General features: G+C 39.5%; 1 protein-coding gene across 3 annotated transcripts in view; it reads right to left on the reverse strand.

The window, feature by feature from the left end:
• Positions 1 to 19,314, reverse strand: part of ARVCF (ARVCF delta catenin family member) — a 256,583-nt gene that overhangs the window by 236,133 nt on the left and 1,136 nt on the right. For all 3 annotated transcript variants that reach the window (XM_068157320.1, XM_068157318.1, XM_068157319.1), the window contains exon 2: positions 3,799 to 3,867. In XM_068157320.1, the coding sequence (XP_068013421.1) occupies positions 3,799 to 3,839 (41 nt within the window). In that variant the 5' untranslated portion in view covers positions 3,840 to 3,867. The remainder of the gene's footprint in view (positions 1 to 3,798; positions 3,868 to 19,314) is intronic.

Here is a 19,314-nt window from a genome sequence, read left to right on the forward strand (position 1 = left end):
CCATCAAGTCTCCTCCTGAACACCTCCAGTGATGTTGACTCCACCACCTCCCCGGGCAGCCCATTCCAATGGGCAATCACTCTCTCTGTATAGAACTTCTTCCTAACATCCAACCTAAACCTTTGACTAGTGTGTGCAACGATGTGCAAAGATCTATTGCCCACAGACAAGCAGTATTTTGGGTCCACTAAAGCATATTAATTTTGAATACTAATGCATTTTAGAGGAATGAAGTAAGGCCATAAAGTAGAACACAAAAAGGCACATAATAAAGTATCATGCAGACTTCAGCTATGTGAAAGGCTACTTTTAAGGCAAACCTTATCCATTCAACACCACCATGGGGATTAAAATTGTGTGGATAATAATCAAGGCAAAATAAAGCCTCATTATCAATTCTGAAAGGCTCATATGATCATTAAGGTAAATTCTCAGGCATCCAACACAGAGTAAGTCATCAGATGTAGATTGTATGCATGTCCATGAGCTGCAGGGACAATGGTAGAGGTACAAATTCTGCAACAACAAACTTGCTGTCAGATCAGCCAGATAAAACTAATCTCCAAGAGCTGCACATGACAAAAATCACTGAGCAATGTCTATGTATAATACACACTGCACGGAAGGGAAGTTCCTTTCTAAAATTGCTTAGCTCTGACTTGTTTATGCTGCAAATGTTTATAAACCAAAATGCTCTTTGGGTCATATCTTCCACTTCCTGAGCGTGACAAAGAATCTGACATGCCCAAGGCTTAGTTTAATAATAAATTTAATTAGATTTCTTTTTTTTCCACAAAATAGCTTGCTCAAAAGAAATATCAAGCATATTAAGTAGTTGGATTAAGCTAGAGCAATACATCAATTAAGTAAGATTAATTTACTGTTCTTGATTGTTTCAGGAAAGATGACAGAAACTCAAAAATCAGCAGACATTCATCTAGGAGCGATGAATTAGGGGGGAAAGGTAATTACTAGAGGAAAAATGGTTCTAACAGATTAAAAAAAAGAGTGTTCTGGATGGCTCAGGTCTGAAATCTAGCAGCCTGGAAGGGACTTCAAACCATGTTAACACCATTTTTCACATTACAACCAAACCCTATCATTTAAATCACACAACTACAGTTTTATTTATAGTATTAGCTTCTGAAAAAGTCACTATTTTGTGGAGTTTAGGCCATGCCTACCCTTACGCCAGTATTCATCCTGCAACTCTCTTTCTTGCCTTCAGACCTACTCCTGAGTACAATATAATAATACACAAGCAAAATAATTACAGATGACCGATGTTTATGGTGCAATGATTTTCAGTTGTAGATATTCAACAACAAAAACCAAACCAACAAAGAAACAAAAAAATCACTATGATTGCATGGCACAAAAATGGTTAAAACTTCTTTCTCCCACTTGAGAAATAACTTTTTTCCATAATCAAGTAGTGTAAGAATTACTTAGTTCCATGTAACCCTAGCTATAGGAGACTAGGAGTGTTTTGAAAGAAGATGGAAAGTCTTCACATTCAGTTCAGACAGTGCAACATTACTCCCACTGAAAGCCACAGAAATGCTACTGCTGACCTCAGTGGGAGTGAAAGCAATTCCAAACAGCTCCAGTTTTTCAGACTTTTCACAAAGACATCTACTACCAAAAAAAAAAACCCAAACCTGCAGTTCTATTTTATCCCAAAAAGCTGCAAACCAATAACTGATCAAAACAAATTGTTCTGTAAGTGAGTAGTAGCAGCCAATGAGTTGCACTTGTAAAGGAACTAACCCGTGTTCGGGGCTGACAAGCAATAAATTGAAAGCAGCATCATTCTGGCAATGTATGGCACTCCTGATTAAGGGTGACATCCTCCTTCAAATGAGTACAGAGCACACCTCACTTCTGAAACAAGCAAATCAGTCTCAGTCATGAACTGTGTGAAAAATATCTTTGGTAATGATAGCACAAGTACTACTGGAAACAGGAACAGTTTCAAAGGTGCACATTCCTTCCATTCACAAACATGCTGCAGACTGAAAACAGGTTGACCATGGATCCACAAACAGCATCTCATTTCATAGATTCATAGAATGGGTTATGTTGGAAGTGGCCTTAAAAGTCATCCAGTTCCCAAACCCCCTGCTATGGGGGTTGGGACACCTTCCACTAGATCGGGTTGCTCAAGGCCTTATCCAACCTGGCCTTGAACACCTCCAGGGAGGGGATATTCACAACTTCCCTGGGAAACCTGTACCAGGGTCTCACCACCCTCACCGTAAAGAATTTCTTTCTATTATCCAGTCTAAATCTCCCATCTTCCAGTTCAAAGCCATTCCCTCTCATCCTCTTGCTATACGCCCTTGGAAAAATTCTCTTCCTCTGTCTTATAGTCCCCCTTCAGGTACTGGAAGGCTGCTATTAGGTCTCTACCGGAGCCTTCTCTGCTTCAGGCTGAACAGCACCAACTGTCCAAGCCTGTCCCCACAGAGGAGGCTCTCCAGCCCTCTTGATTATCTTTGTGGCCCTCCTCTGGACCCACTCCAGCAGTTCCATGTCCCTCTTAGGCTAGGGGCACAAGAACTGGATGCGGTATTTGATAGCCTGGTAATTTCTACCTGATTTTGAACGAGTAGTGAGGCTATTTGGTAGGAGATAACTCCTTCTAGAGTTACTATCATTTTCTTCCCTTTCACCCCTACAATTATTTTCCTTAGCTCTAAACAGAGACTTCACCTCAGGCTGACTGTTCCAGTGAAAAATCTCCTAAAAAAATCTCCCACCTCTTCTATATTCTTTGGAATATTAAGCAGCAGTGACTTGGCAGTCTTGCTTGTGCAGTGTAAACTGTATTCCCAGATTTCACCCAAAAATTCTGCTTTCCCCAAAGTAAAGTTAGAAAGAGACTATTTAAAGAAATTAAATCAGAAAGTTAAGGCTCTCAAACATTTGTATTATTCAGTCAATTGTATTCATTTAGCAGGTACAGCTCTCTTCTGGGTTTAGTCATTTGAAAGACCAACTTTTAAAACTTATGCTTCTTTATCCTAACGTAGATGACTTTTCCTCATGTGAAATAAAAGCTTCTGTCTGGATAGTTGTCTCATGAATAACTTCCCAAGTCACTGGAAGTCATACAGGTTAATAAATCACCTAACCTTCGATGATACTGACTGCACTGTTCTGACCAGGAGCCCTCACTTAAAACCAGTAACTTAGCAGAAGGGTCAAACGCTGCAGAAAGCCAAACATCCCATGACCCAAGCAGAGAATTCCAGAATTTATAACTGAACATTCATGTGTCACAGACTCCTGCACAGAGAGCTCAGATAACCTCAAATGAAGCCTGATGGGACAAACGAAGACAAAGCAGTGTGGCTGAGAGCAGGCACTTCTGCCTGGGAAGTCAGTTCACCCCCTATCTAAAAGCAAGACAGCAGGTGAACAAAACATTTTGAAAAAGTCCATTTATAAAGTTTTGGAAGCTTCATATGCAGCCAATTATTCTACATTTTGATAATACAGACATTTTGGGTTATATGGTGGTTTGCTACTCCAAGCAGACTACTTCGAACTCTTGTGTATTTTAGCCACACTTAGCTCAACAGCCCTACTGTTTGAGGAAAAGGCCACTACAGACTATGGCTACAAAATTAATTTAGTCTGTCATCACTTTATTGTTGGCTAAAAACGACAATTGTGAGACTGTCTGGAACAACAAATAGCAAAAAGGATTAAATTAGTAACAATTTTGCCTTCTAGAATTCACAGGCACGAACATGTGGAGTTGATAAAATAAATACATTTGACAACTCTTACCACCCTCTCAGGCAAGTTGTTAGGCCCCTTTCCTTGTTCATAAAGCACAACTCAAAGTTATGGATATCCCTGAAAGACATAAGAGACAGATCAAACCCTGAAACTCTCTAACTAATGTGACTAATGGCTTGCTGGCCTGAGTGATGGGACAACTCTACAGACAGCTTCACAGCCCAAACTCGTGCCAAAATACACTGCTATCTGCAGACTGCTTTTATGAAGGAAGACTTTGGGGCTTTCCCCTCTGGTTCTTGTAAGCCAGTCAGCATTTGGGTACCTTATAAAAACTTCTATATTCTCCACTCGTGCCTTCACCTCCCAGGGTAATTTTTATGTTTCATTTAATAATTTACAAATCACAAAGCAACACTAAGTATCAATACAGTAATTCCAGTGACTTTAAGATGACATTTGATGAAAGTTTATCTAGTTAGTAAATAGGACGCTTTATCTATCTTCAACTCTAATAAGTAAGCACTTTTTAGTACTGTAGAATAAAGGAGAAACCTCATCACAGTCATGAAGCCTATCAAGCAGAGTACATCCATGGAAATTCAGTTTGTCACAAAATGAAATTTCATTAAAGGGGTTATGTTGTTCCAGAAGCAGCAGTGAGGGAGATGGTAGAATAATGAGAAATGTGTTGAATCAGTACAAATCCAACCTCAGGCAAGAATTTTACTCAAATTTTCATTTTTATTTGCAATAGACTTTGCTTGCTGAGAAACTCAATCCAGAGGTCAGAAACAAAATCTTGCCATTGTCTGCCCTGTTAAAAATGTCTTCCAGAAAAATAAACACACCATTTCCCCTAGCCAAAAAGAAATGCAAACAGTGATAACAATCAGAAATAATATTAAACAGCTGTTAGTGGGGAAATATTACAGATTTTTTTAAAAGCCATTAATATCTTGATCAAACTTTAAAACACTGCAGCAAATCCTAAGATGACCCTTCAATATTTTTGTAAGTATGGCAATTCCTTATAATCCCTTTTAAAAGCTTTTAGTCTTTTTAAAAAAGGGGGAAAATAGGGCCTATTAAATCATCACTAAGAACCTCAGTGAAAATCAAAAGCTGAATGGCAAGCTGGTTTAACTTATACTTTCATTAAACACCAAGGTAACATTTGAGCTACAAATCTCGGTACACCGATACCTATACATGCCTGCAGCAGTTAGAAAGGTTTCAGGAGGAAATTATAGCTCTCTCTAACTTACATCTCTCTACTTTACAATTTATTATCTTTGTTTTGTTTTTTTTTAGCAACATAGAGAGTATGTTTCATATTCTGGTAATCTCCTCTTGATTAAAAAGCTAACCACTGCTCAGCAACTGACTCATGGGAAGAGAAATTCAAGCGTATGATACATGCACCATGAAAAGATCAGACTAGAGCAACTCTTGATGAGAAAAAGCACCTGCTGTTAAATCATAGCCCTAACTTTTTGCAATAATACACTTTTAAAATGGCAATGGGGAGGACATAATGTGATTTTGGATATCCTTGTACAGTACAGCTGAGCAAAATGCTAGGTAAATCAAGCAGCAAAGCAAGAGAATGAGACTTCCAGTCTTCACCTTAGAACCTTGTTTAAAAAGTTTAGTCCCAGAAGCTCTGAATCTCTCAGAAGCCAAGCCAATAAGAAACTACAGAAGCAGCAGAAGTGGAGCTGTACTTTGAAATTGTGAAGTAAGTATCACAGCTTAGCACACAGCACTAGAGAGATGATGAGAAAAGAGCACTTAAGGAAGTACTGTATCATGAGCTTGAACAAGCTTCTTTCTGCCAGACCAGTTACTGAGAACTCTGAATGTTAAGCACTACCTTGAGAAGTCTCTTCTAAATATTCAGCAAACCCACTGTATTTGCAGTTCCAAACATAGTAAAGGGTGAAGGTCTCTTAAAGAACACCTCTAAGCATAACGCAGCCAATTCTGACTGGAACCTTATGCTGAACCAATCCCAGCTGACAAGGGCATGCCCTTCGATTGATGCTGAAAATGATGACTTGGTTCAAAAACTGTTTCGTTTTGCTGCCACAGACAGAACAACTCAGGCTCTGTCCCCATGAGATGAGCAAAACATGCTCATTAGGTAACCTAGCTCCACAGACAGAGGATTTTAAACAAAGGCTTAAGCACCTTTATTTCAATACTACAAATATGTCTTCAAGATGCTTTAACATAGACCAGTTGTAGAGCTGAAAACCTCTGGTCCCATGACCATGCCGCTGTGCCACATTCCCAACAGGCAGACTGCACTGATGAAAGCTCTGGGTAACACTATGTCAACAAAGAGCAGCAACCACTGAGCAGAGAAGTAGAGCTCAATAAACCATCATGGCAAATCTGAGGCTCTTCAAGAATGTGCAGAAATAAAAGGAAATTAGTTTTGCTTTGTTTATCCAGTCTAACAGGCAAAACAATTATGAATTATTTTAGCAAATTCTTTCAGCTTGGTCCAAAATATTTACTGCCCATTGTTTTCATCTTCCTAGTTACAGACACGCCAATGACAGACAGTATCTGTTACAATCAACGTGGATTTACTATTCCTACCATCTGTCTTAAGTCTAACCAATAAAGTAATACTGAACAAGAAAAGAGGATGAGAGCAAGGGAATCAGAATACCACAAAGATAAGCAGGCAGTTATTTCTTACTCTGACTGCAATAACGAGAGCTCTAGAGGCCAAAACGTTCCAGCTGAGCCAAGTATGGCTTCCTGCTGCTGTTACTAACATGGAACTGTAAAAAAGTAATTGCAAATATTACTCACAAAGGACAAAACACCAAAGAAAAACAAACAAGATAATGGAACAAACATGTATGTACTGGCAAAGCCAAAACTCAGAAGATTATATTCAACATGCTTTAAAGTCAGCTGTACAAAGCAGGAGTGGAAACCTTGACATTGAAACCTTTTTAAATTCTTTACTTCGTTAAAAGGAGAACTTTAACCCTAAATGTTAATTGCAATGGGTACAACTAAGTTGTTAAAAACCAAGAAACACATTAAAAAACAAACAAAAGCAAAACAAACTGCAGTTTCATAAGTATGCCTGCTAATGGTACTCAGTAACTGCAGCCACATCCCAGCCTGGCCCACAGCTCTGTCCATCCAGCTCTCCATCCACACCCCTTGCCCATTCTGGGAGATTCACTTGTGGGTTATTTTCACCAGGAAGATTTGTGTTTCATCTCTGAAACCTTCTGCCCTTGGCACCATCAGGATCCTTGCAACTTTGCTGCTTCTTCTAGAAGACAGATTGAAATACGACTTCTCCACTTTGTACCTATCAGCATACTAGGCTGTGCTGCCTGTTGTAGTATTCTTGATCAGTATGAGCTGCTTAAATCAATGAGCTCTGAAAATGACAATGAGATGTATAACCATGAAATTTATTGAACATGCCTGCATGCATTAGTAATGACATAGTATGGCCTCTGGGTCCAATAATGCAGAGAGCTGGATTCCTTCATCTTCCAATGACTGCTCTAAATTCCCTAGTCACACAAGGGCACACAAAACAGGCAGGAATTTTTTTACTCCTGGCTATTACACCTAGTTTAAACCAGTTGGGTTTTGTCTTATTACTGTACATACCCAGTAAGTTTATTTCCATGTCATAGCTTCAGACTTTAAATTATTGGTTTCTCACAAAGAATCTGCTGCTTACATTCCTTGTCTCAAAATACAGGCAAGCTGAGGTGGAACTAGGAGAAACCTGCATAAAGTCACTGCTCTTGAGATTTCCATCAGAAACCAGTCACTTAATTTCAAGTGAAATGACAAGAATGCACACATATTTTTTTGTTCTTTATTACAGAAGTCTCAAGTGACATTTGCTGTAAGAAGGACAATGTTAGCAGGCAGGGAAATGTCAAAGGTTTCCCAAGAAGTCAATTCTGTTCATGATTCTCCTCTTAAAACATGTAATTCATGTGTATTCAGTTAAACTGCACCTCTGGGAGGAAGAGAGAGATAACTATCAACTGGCTAATCACTAATACTAACCCAGTGTAATTGTTGTATTTGTGCACAGCTCCTTTCTCATTTTGTATTCTCTAGAAGAAAACTTCTTGAGATACTTCTTTCTCACATCAGAATCCTCCAACTTGCTGTAAATATTTTATATCCATGCAGCTACAAAAGTCACTAAATTATCAATCTTGTGCTCTAAATTAAGCCAGCCTATTTCAGGGTTTCCCTCCACCCCCCTTCCTCACTACAGCTATTTTCATTCTGGACTCTCCACACACTGTGTGCACCTGTAATCTGTAGCTCCATTGTATTAGTAGGATCCTCCTAATTAGATTTCATTTCTTCAGGTGAGAAAAAAAAGTGACATGCTAAGCCTGCTGGTTCTTTGAAGAACATCCTAAAGGTCAAATGGTGTGGATAAGGGCATCATGATCCGTTTGACACAAGGAAGATAAGGTTGGTCAACATTTCAGATGCCTCCAGTAATGAAAAGCAAACTGGTATTGATTCTATCCACATCAATCTCAAAACAGTAAACAAAATAATTATATTCTCTGTATAGCAGCCTCATGGGTACATGCAGATACACTTAAGACATGTGCAGACAGGAGAAAGCTCCCTTAAAACAGACACCACATGAAATTCTAGCTTTCTTGATTGAGCTACTATGCAGACAATAGAGCTTCCAAGAGCTCTGCATCACTTACCCTTTGGATTTAACCAAAGTCAGAAACTCTCAGATCATCAGAACTTTTCCTATAGATTGCAGCTCCAAAGTTTACCTACTCCTGAAACAATACCTCTGCTCTTTAACACAGACACTTACAGTACTGCTTTTGGAGTTTTACAATACCAAAATATGCTGCTTTGCTGCTTAAAAAGACTAAAAAGTATCACTCCTTTCTTTGCAAAACCTGCTGCTTTCCCCTACACTTCAGCCTTTTTTCAGATGAAATAGTTCTGCTTACTCTGTAACTCTTACTAATCACAAAACAATACTGAATCTATGGCTTTGGTGTCCATTAAAAGGTGTTTTCTTTGTACTGTCCCCCCGTCTTGGAGTTGAAGAATATAGTATTTCCTTTTTTTATAAACAATATGGCAACATTAATCAAAATATTAATAACCTTTTATTAATAGGAAACTTGCCAAAATTTATCAAAAGGTTTGACGTATGGTTAGGGTATATGTGCAATGGGAATGTACAGGATTTGGGCAGCCATAACCATTCAACTATTTTATGCAAACCGGGAGGAACAGAACAGAAAGAGAACACCCTGGGAACGAAACGGCGCTCGACCACAGTGGGGGGAGACTCAACAAGAACCCTTATGCCAAAGAGGCAGTGAATTAATTACTCACAACCTGTTGTACCCAAGTAGGGAGTGCTGCTGCTGTGTATTAGAGGCTTTGGGGCGCTCCTGCGCCCGGCATGGCAGGTTGCCAGCAGGAATGCCATGCAGTCGTCGATGGTCTGGCTTCAGCAGACAGCAGGCTGTTAACGATGCTTTTCAGTGATGGGCGCTTGCTTTGTCCTGGGGAAACTCAGGCACAGCAAAATCCTGGTTGCAAGGGGGAGAAGGCTTGGCTCCAACTCCTAAGCTTGTCGCTTCTCTCGTAGCCTGCGGTGTGTACACTCGTGGCTTTATCCCAGGCACTGGACTGGGCAACTGAAAGCAACTTCAAGCCAGACAAGGTCCAAGCAGGTTCAAGCATGCAAGGCTTGAGCAAGGCACAGGTGACTAGAAATCAGCCTGTATATAAATCTTGCCCAAGACCAATTGGGCCAATAGGGCACTGAAACCAGCACATAGTCACCCAATGGGAAGGGGTTCTGCCAGGCTGTGGCCAGAACACATGCCCTCACCATAGCTACAGGGTTGTCTACCAGATATTCATGGTCCTGTCCCCTTTGTTCCTTTTCCCACATTACCCTGGCTTTCTGCAGGAAGGAGTGGAGAGAGGGGCACCATGTCTAGACACCGTGGTGTCTGTCTGGGTTTGTGCTGGGGACATTTGGCTCTACCATGACACTTAGTTATATCTTTCATAAATTTCAGAACATTTAATTTGTGAAACTTTCTTCCTATCCCTTTGTGGTACAGAGAACCAGCTTCCATTTACTTCTGCATTCAGATGGCAAATGTGAAGCAAAGTTCTTATTTAGAACGTAAAAAGATTTAATCCAAAATGAAGAGAGAGAATACAAAGTCAAAATAATACAGACAAGTAAACCATCTTGTAGGAGAGGGTTTAAGACACTCACAGTTCTATTGGCCAATGTTAAGGTTACCAACATCACTACCCTCCTACAGAGAGGGAAATGAAAAGAATTTGCTAAATATAGCTAGAAGTGTTTGGAAAGATGCCTATCCTTAGTTGTGCATTCATCTGTTTAATTGTGGGCAATACAGCCCACTAGACAGCCTGGAGCAATTGTGGATATTCCATATTCTCTGTATTACACAATCTCAACTGGAGATTGGACTTAATTACATGGTTTACAATAGTATAAATGAAAACTTTGTATTTTGAGAATCCTCAGAGGTGCAAGTGCCTTTGAACTCTTTTTTACTCACGCTCCAGTAGGAAATGCCTTCAAAGCTGTGTGCAGTTTTAAACAAGCATGGTGAAAAAGGCCACAGGATTCATGTGTTTATTCTGTGACCTCAAGTCTTCCAAATCCAGATGCATATAAATATACATTTATATCTCAACATCAAAACCCCAGTTTTATGTCAAAACTTCCTCTTGGTTTGGTAGCCTGGAAGCTGACATTTTTTTCTCCCATTGCTCTGTAAGTGCAGTTTTAAACTAATTGCAATTACTTAATTCTTTAACACATCTGACAATACATTGCACCAAATTAATCAAAGCTGAAACAACCACACATACTTAAAAGAGACAAGTCAAGGGAAGTTTATACTTGCAGTCCAAATCTCCAGAGGGATTCCTAAACTCCCTTGATTTCAGTGACAATGCTATAAAGAAATATAACAGAATTTAACAGGCACTGGGAGCTTAAATCCCTTCTAGAATGTGGGTCTAAGATCCTAAAGGACCACTAGAAGGCTCAGGCAAGGTATCAACTTATTTATAAAACACAGAGTTTCTCACATATTCCTTTTACTCAGAATTCAAAACACCACTGGCCTTCTTTCAAAGGAAATCTGAGCAAGTCAGGCTGCTCACCTCATCAGACCTCTGCTACTTGTTAGCAGAAAGTCCAAGAGCTCAAGAAATTCTTTCATGAATTTTCCATCCCCTCAGTAAGGCTTCAAAAAACAACAATAACTGTCCAGACAAAATCAAACTTGAGATGACTCCTGTTGACAAGCTGTAGATATGTTTGGACATAAAGATGGTAACACCACCAGAAATACAATGCTGTACATCTAGGAAGCCAGAGCATGCAGTCCTTGCAACTTTGAGTTTGAGAGTTAAGTGTACATGAGCCTGTATGAACAATTGTGTTTGCGGTTTCATCAAGACTTCTCATGACTAAATTATTTATAATACACTGTTTAAATTTTCTTATCATGCCTAAAATCCACCAAGATACTCCTTTCAGTATGAAAACACAGTAATTTCCCATTGGACTCGTGGGTGTTGTCTACCTGGACTTTAGTAATGCTTTTGAACATGATCTCGCACAGCATTCTCCTCAAGAACCTTGAAATGGACTCTTTGCTGGATTAAAAACTGGCTCACAGCTGGGCCCAAAGACTTGTGAGTTAAATCCAGCTGGAGGCTGGTCACAGGCAGCATCCCCCAGGGCTCACTATTGGGGCCAGCTCTGTTTAATATCTTTGTTCATGATCTGAATAAGGGGATCGAGGGCACCATCAGCAAGTTTGCAGACAGTAAACTGAGCAGGAGTGTTGATCTGCTCAGGGGAGGAAGGCACTGCAGAGAGCTCTGGACAGACTCAATCCATGGGCTGAGCTCAATGGAATGAGGTTTAAGAAGCCCAAGGGCCAGGTCCTCTACTTTGGTCACAACCCCATGCAGCACTACAGGCCTGGGGCAGAGTGGCTGGAAAGCAGCCTGGGGAAAAAGGGTGCTTGTGGGCAGCTGAAGATGAGCCAGCAGTGTGCCCAGATGATCAAGGCCAACAGCATCCTGGCCTGGATCAAAACCAGTGTCCAGCAGGAACAGGGAAGAGATGATGCCACCATACTCAGACCTGGTGAGGCCACAGCTTGAGTACTGGGTTCAGTTCTAGGCACCACAGGAAAGACACTGAGGTCCTAAGAGAAGAGCAACAAGGCTGGTGAGGGGTTTGGAGGCTGTCATATGAGGAGCAGATGAGGGAGATGGAGTTGTTTAGTCTGGAAAAGAGAAGGCTGAGGGGAGATCTCGTTGCTCTCTACAACTGCGTGCAAAGAGGTTCCAGTGAGGCTGCTGTTGGTCTCTTCTCCCAGATAACCATTGATAGGATGAGAGGAAATAGGTTTAAGTTGTACCAGGGGAGGTTTAGATTGGACATTAGGAAAAACTTCTTTAGTGAGAGAGTGGTGAGGGGCTGGAACAGGCTGCTCAGGAAGGTAGTAGAGTCACAATTCATGGAGGTGTTCAAGAAGCTGTAGATGTGCCACTTCAGGATATAGTTTAGTGGTCATGGTAGTTACATTATGGTTGGAGTTGATCTTAACGGTGTTTTCCAACCTGAATGATTCTGTGATTCTAACAAGGTTTCAAACTTACGGATTACACAATTCAATAAGCTTCCACCGCCACATCAGATGAAAAACAGCATCTTACCCTTCACCTTTAAAATACTGCCTCAGGAGAGGGAACACAGTTTTTTACTTCCATTATCTTTCAGCCTGGAGTAAGGAAGTGCCTTGGTCCTGAATCAGAACCCACAGGAATTTAGCAAGTGCTATTTCTGCTTGTAGTAAAATCTTCAATATGTAATTTACATCTTGATATGTCATCATTTCTTGGTATTTAACTTAGTAACAGCTTCTCTAAAGTAGAGATTTTATTACATAAATTATGGAAGTAGCAGACTGGGTGCAGTGGAGACAGTATAAATTCCTGAATCAATACAAAATATGTCGCTGCTAGTAGTTGTTATTCTATGCAGGTGTGTTATTGATTACAGTCATAATGGTCTCACTTTACCTGCCGTCAATAACTCACCACTTGTATCATCACACTGAATTAAAGAAGAACCAGTCTGAAATACATGGAGAAGTTATACCAGCATGGCATGAGTCGGGCTGTGGCGCAAAGATGCAGAACCCTGCCTGTTTAAGTTAGAATTCACGTCTGAGGCTTCACTCGACACGACATTGACAAAATAAAGTCAGATGTGAGATTTATTCAGGCAGAAGCGATTACAACTTAAACATACTGCAAAACTCTTACATTTATAGCTACTGCATCCAATAAACCAACACTTTCAATACCTTGGGACCATTACTAGGATACACTTACGGATACGCCAAACTGAATCAAAGCCTTACGGATGGTTTATTGTCGTTTTACCGATCAACATGAGTGAAGCTCCCTTGCATCAGACTGAGATTTGCAGAAGGGATGTTGCATTATTTCACTTTTTAAAATAGAGTTGATTTGCAAATCAAAAATTGACAACAGCAGAACACTAACCACAAGGCAAAGCTTTGTGAAGCATTGAAAATATAGACAATGTTATTGCCACAATTCAATGGAACACTTTAATGTTCACATACAGAATCCTTTTCTTTTACATACTTCAGAACAAACATCTCTCAAAAGAACAACACTCATTGTCACAAACCTATCAAAATGGAGAAATGGATCCAAACACAAGAGGCAAACTACCTCCTACTTTCAACAAGCTGATCTTCATGGCATTTTAACCAACTGCAGAAGATGAACAGAATGTTAGGGTTCTGTATCAAAGGAAAGAACAGAGTATTGTTTAAAAACAATAATCAGTGTTCTGTACACACTCTGGAGAGGCACTGCTTTAAAAACAACACCAAACCAGACCATTTTAAAGGAACACTGAACACTGGTTTTGAGGGACACTTTAATTGCATTTAATTGCATTTCCTCTCCTGTTGATTTTAGAGGGATTCTGCTTGGCAAGCCATGGTATAACACGGTGACTTGTGCTTATGCCCACATTTCTCTCCATATGCCCTTGTCTAAGGCCTCCTGCTCTTCCCAGGAGCAGCAAAACAGAACGTAGCAAGCCTATGGATTCTAATAGACTGCTACAAGTGATGCTATGTCAATCACATCACAAGAAATTCAACCAATCATTACAGAAAGTTCTGACAATGGCACAAAGTGACCAAAATTACCATTTTTCCCCTCATACAATTAACCTCACAGGTCAGATGCATGAATAGTTGTCTAAACAAAAACTCAGGCTATCAATGAGCAATTAAAATACCCACCACATGAATGTTCTTCCACATTTTGATGTACACACATCAAGAACAATATTAGAATCATAGAATGGTCTGGGCCAGAAGGGACCTCCAAAGGTCATCTAGTCCAACCTCCCCACAGTCTGCAGGGACATCCTCAACTAGACCAGGTTTCATGTTTTCTGACTTCCAGCACCTGTCCTACATGCTCAATTTAGGAAACTAGCCTCCCTATACTATCTGTATTTGCTACTCAACAAAGAAAGAGTAATCAAAGTGGCAGTTAAAAGGCTTGATACAAACTCCAACTGAATCAACCTCAAGAGAAGTCTCTCTCCACTGTTGTTACTTGCAGGCATGCCTGAAGGTGTTTTAACTATCCTGACTTAAGTGTTACATCTCAGAGCCTCCTTTCTCAAGACAGTCCATGCTTTACAAACCGCATTGGAAGTCATTCTGCAGTTCACTTCCCTGTGGGGTATCTTTGCAACCTTTACTAGTCTGCATACTGTCAAAAAGGTTCTTAATTTTTCATTTAAAACCTGCAAAAATAAGTCTACCCAATATCACTACATACATTCAGCTCTCATCAGACTGTGAATCCAGTAGACATGGGTAGTGCTGATTAGTTAAACACTGCAATATGGTTTCTTAGCCATAGGAATAATCCAGTCAAAGTCTGTGTGATCATTTCTGCACTGAGTAGCAGTTATTTAATATTTCATCACTACAGAATCCAAATTAAATAGAGAAATTTTACTGTAATGAGAAGGTCCCATGAAGGAATTGTGGCAATATGCTTCCAGCTCACAGGTAGAAATTATACCACTGGTGAAGCTGAAGAACAGGCAATTAAATTACTTGAAACAGTAGCTCTGCTTTCACTAACTTCACATTGCAACAAATGTAGATCAATTAAGAAAATACTTTCTTATAGCAACAAGGGAAGGAAGCATTTTTCTGTACAAAAAAAAACCCCCACATGATCATTTCTTCTATGACAGCAGAAATGAGGATCAAAAAAACTAATCTTAGAAAAAAGGGTAATGTGATACAAAAGCCAGATGCTGTAAAAGTATTTGGGGGGGGGGGGAGGGGGGAGGCAGTATTCTGAATTAAGCTACTGCTCAGCACAAAGTCAGTCAGTACCACTGCACCTGTAAGAATTCTTTCAGGGATTACTTCATTAGGTAATTCAAAATATACCCAACAAAAAAGGCAGGTATCAGGATATCGATCCCCTGGTAAATCCACTCTCAAGGATGACTGTCCAAGGGAAGCCTAATTCTATACTCCCAAATTATTTATCTCTGAAGCAAAAAGGGACAAGAAGAAAAATTTTGAGTTTGCCATAACCACACAGTGTCATAACTGCCCCCAAACTGATTTACTCCTTCCCTCTCACTGCTTGCAATGTTTAAGCTGTAACTCTTCAGCAATGTATTTCAGAGGACAGTAAATGCTTCACAACTCTTAAATAAACCATAAGCAGCTAAACAGTAACTGCTCTGGAGGACAAAGGCCTTTTGGCAAGGCACTAGACTTCAAGCTTCCCACAGCTTATGATAGCAATAATAAGACAAACAAAATAAATAATAAAAATGCAATTGTGAAAGATACCTTGACAGAGTCCTTTTAATCTTTAGCCAGCTCGGGATGTCATGTAAGCACTGAAGCAGCAAAGAGATGATACTGCTTAGATAGCAAAATCTCAGTTTCTCCCTGACCTACAAATCATAAGCTAACAGATTAGTGGTGCACAGGCATATATCCACACAGTAGCTCACAGAAACCCTGTTGCAGCTTCTGAAACAAAATGCACTTGCTCTGAGATGCAGAAAGCCCATAATTGTAAGTAACATCAACTGAAGCATGCACAGAAGATTCTGACACTGCAGTCAAGGATCTTATGAAACAAAGATCCTAACTATCTAAGAAAGCTGTCGTACCTGTAGATGTAAGGCATATTGCTTATAGTTCAGAAAGAGAACTGCCTTCCCAGTGCAGTACAGACTGGAGTGTGAAGCAGAGAAGCCTATTCTGCCCACATGCTCTTAATGGATCAGCCTGCAATACCACATTATCACAGTTAAGATAAGTGATGGATGAACAGTGTTTGCTTGGGCTACTCAGGCTGGAAATCTGGGATGTAAACAATACAATTTTGCTCTTTCTGGTTATACTCTATATAAAAAAAAAATACTCAGTTTGTCTGCTGGTTACTAATATCAGCTGATTACAGAGGATTAAGACCTGCAAAATCAGTCCAAGAGATCCCTCACAAAGAGGTATTTGGAGAGATGGCAGAACTGCAGATACTCAGGTTCACAGGTTCTCTCCTCAGTGTGCTACTGCTAGTAAGTATTTTCTATCTCTGCAAAAAGCCTACACCTGAGACATGTTTAGGTATCTCTAGAAGTACCCACCAATTTTGTTTTTTCTAGGTGAACTGTTTGAAGGGCCTGATTTTGAGAGGCATTATTTAGCAGATTCCTTGACTTCATTGCAGCCAGCCACTCGTAACCGGTTCCAAATAAGAGACATCTAAAGTTGGTTCTATTTCCATCAATTGTATCCAGATCGGACAACAAAAACATAACAGCATAGCAAAAGATGAGGGTATAATACAGTAGCAACTTTTACAGAATCTGATAAAACAGTCATTAAAATTAAAAAAAAAATACTAAATCAATAAAGCTAGTCATGTTGAGGAGGTAATGGTACCTTGCTTAGTTAAGGTTCATTATTTTCAGAAAGAGGCCATTTGTTTCAATAGTGACAACTATGATCAGAAAATATAGTCAGTCATGCTCTTTGTAGGAATGACTAGTGACTTGATGTGAGCTTCATTAACTAAATGGAAGCATTCTCCACAAGAGAGTAAAATATTTTATGAAGACAGCCAAATAGACATTCCTACTGGGTCTCTTGGACATTTATTATTTTTTTTACCCCCAGGATGAACTGATGTTCCAAGAAAGGCAGGATTTTTGGTGGGCCAATTATGTCAGACTATTCTGAGATACAGGAGCAATCAATGAGTCTCATAAGGATTCTAGTATGATACTTTGCTTGATGTAGTGTGTACAAATTAATGATGCTGTCCACTTGCCATTAAATGATTAGCCATTCATGTAACACACACCAAAAACGATGCTTCTTGAAAATGTGCCTACTAAAGTGTTGACTGCCAGCCTTTCAAAAGGCTGGGCATTCCTAAATTGAGCTGCCTGTTCTTACAATGCTGCAGAAAAGCAAACATAATTACTAGAATTAGTTATTTCTCTTACATGCTATTTAAAATGAACACAATCTAACCCAATGCATTAGACCTTTAGAACCTCAGCATACAGAAACAGAAGTGGCTTTACAGCTTGGTTTGGATTGCCCGTGAAATGCAAGAGTAAGAGCAAAAAGAAGAAACAAGAAACTAAAAACCTGCACCACAGCTTTTGGGTTTGGCTTCTAGACAAAATAGTTGAGGGAAAGAAAAACCACCAAGTAAGATGGTTGCTACTTAATTCAGATGTTGAGATAGGGTTTTTGTCTTTCTTGCTTCAGCACACAAGTAGACCGCATCCCACCTGAAATTTAAGAGTGCTTCCAGGATGTCCTTGATCTTATTTTGTTGCTTAAGCCCATTATGTTGCTATTGCCTTCTCCTGGCGATGATGTTTACCAAGTGACATGCACACTCTGCATGTTTTGCATTATGGAAAGAACACTTTTTCTAAAAACACACAGATTTTAATCTTAAGAGAAATCTCAGTGCTAATTTCCAGGTGACTCATATGAAGGCTGAATAAGGTAACCGCATGCAACACAACTGATAAATTCTTTCCTCACCCATACCCATGTGGCCTTTTTACTCCTTCTGTAGAGATGGGTAAGAATGTCAAAAATTTGATCTATTCTTTCTGCTTTGAAGATTACTGCGATGGCTATTAGGAACAGAATGCACTCAGACTAGACAAGACCCTGTCATACACAGGTTAAACGGCAAAGATATAAACATAACCTCACACTCAGCTGCTCCAGCATTTGTTTACAATGTTTCTGTCAATGATTTATACTCACACAATAAAATATTAAAAGCAACAAATTATAAACCCGGTAGCACAGAAAAATCTCACAGGGTTTCCTCACAGTGTATCAATTCTGACACTAACCAAGATCCAGAATTTTGCAGAAATTATCTGTTGCATTACATAAAAATCAAATACAGAAGCTTAGCTTTATATAACTGTAATATGCAAGCAGATGGTCTTCATGATAAGAAGACCATCTTCTCTAAACTGCAGTTTGTGAAAAATGTGAAGTACAAGCAAAAGGCAGGAATTTTGCCATTTCTAGTGCAGCACCCTAACTTACAATGGCAAATTCTCTCTATTTGTAACTCTTACCAGTTTGTCTAACATTGAAGAATTGCTAAGACTAAATTCCATTGCAGAGATTTTGATTGAAGAGATGAAAATCAAAGAAGGAAACTACTTTTGTATCCATTCTAGCTTAAATCTACGGCTGTATTAAAACTCAGTTATTTGTGTTGACAGCAACTATGGCACAAAATCAGCAGTCAACTTTATAAAGATCACCAGTGTCAACTAAAACACATTCTATGCATTGCTGAACAACACACAAAGATAAACTATGCAGTGAAACTATGCAGTCAAAATGCATTGTCCCTCTAAACCTTGCCCTCCCCATACATTCTTTCAGCCAAGCAATGGGAAGATAAATCCAGTTGCCTAATGGAGCATGTAATTTAAATATTTCAGACAAGCATTCAGGGATGTTGCTTCAAATAAATTTAACAGCCATCCAACCAAATATTTTGCATGATGAAGACCACAGCATAGTTTACAACTTATTTTTTGCTACAGAAACTCCAAAGTCTCCAGCCCTTTCGGTTACTTTAGTTGCCATGTACATCCTGCCTTACTTTAACAAATCATTTTTTTTCCCCCCAAAGCAGATTTAATATGAAGCTGCATATTTTTTTCTTTTTTTTGCAGAGCCTTGCAACATTGCTAAAGACACAAAAACGTCAGGTTTTACTACTGCACTATGCTGTCCTGCACAATTCTGTAAACAAAATATGTTTAAATTTAGGGAACCTTAAAGGGCTAATGTACTTAATACAGACTGCAGCACTTCA

The sequence above is a fragment of the Melanerpes formicivorus genome, unplaced genomic scaffold (assembly GCF_026170545.1).
Source record: "Melanerpes formicivorus ecotype bairdi unplaced genomic scaffold, bMelFor1.0.p_v2 SCAF_36, whole genome shotgun sequence".
In the NCBI taxonomy this organism is placed as follows: domain Eukaryota; kingdom Metazoa; phylum Chordata; class Aves; order Piciformes; family Picidae; genus Melanerpes; species Melanerpes formicivorus.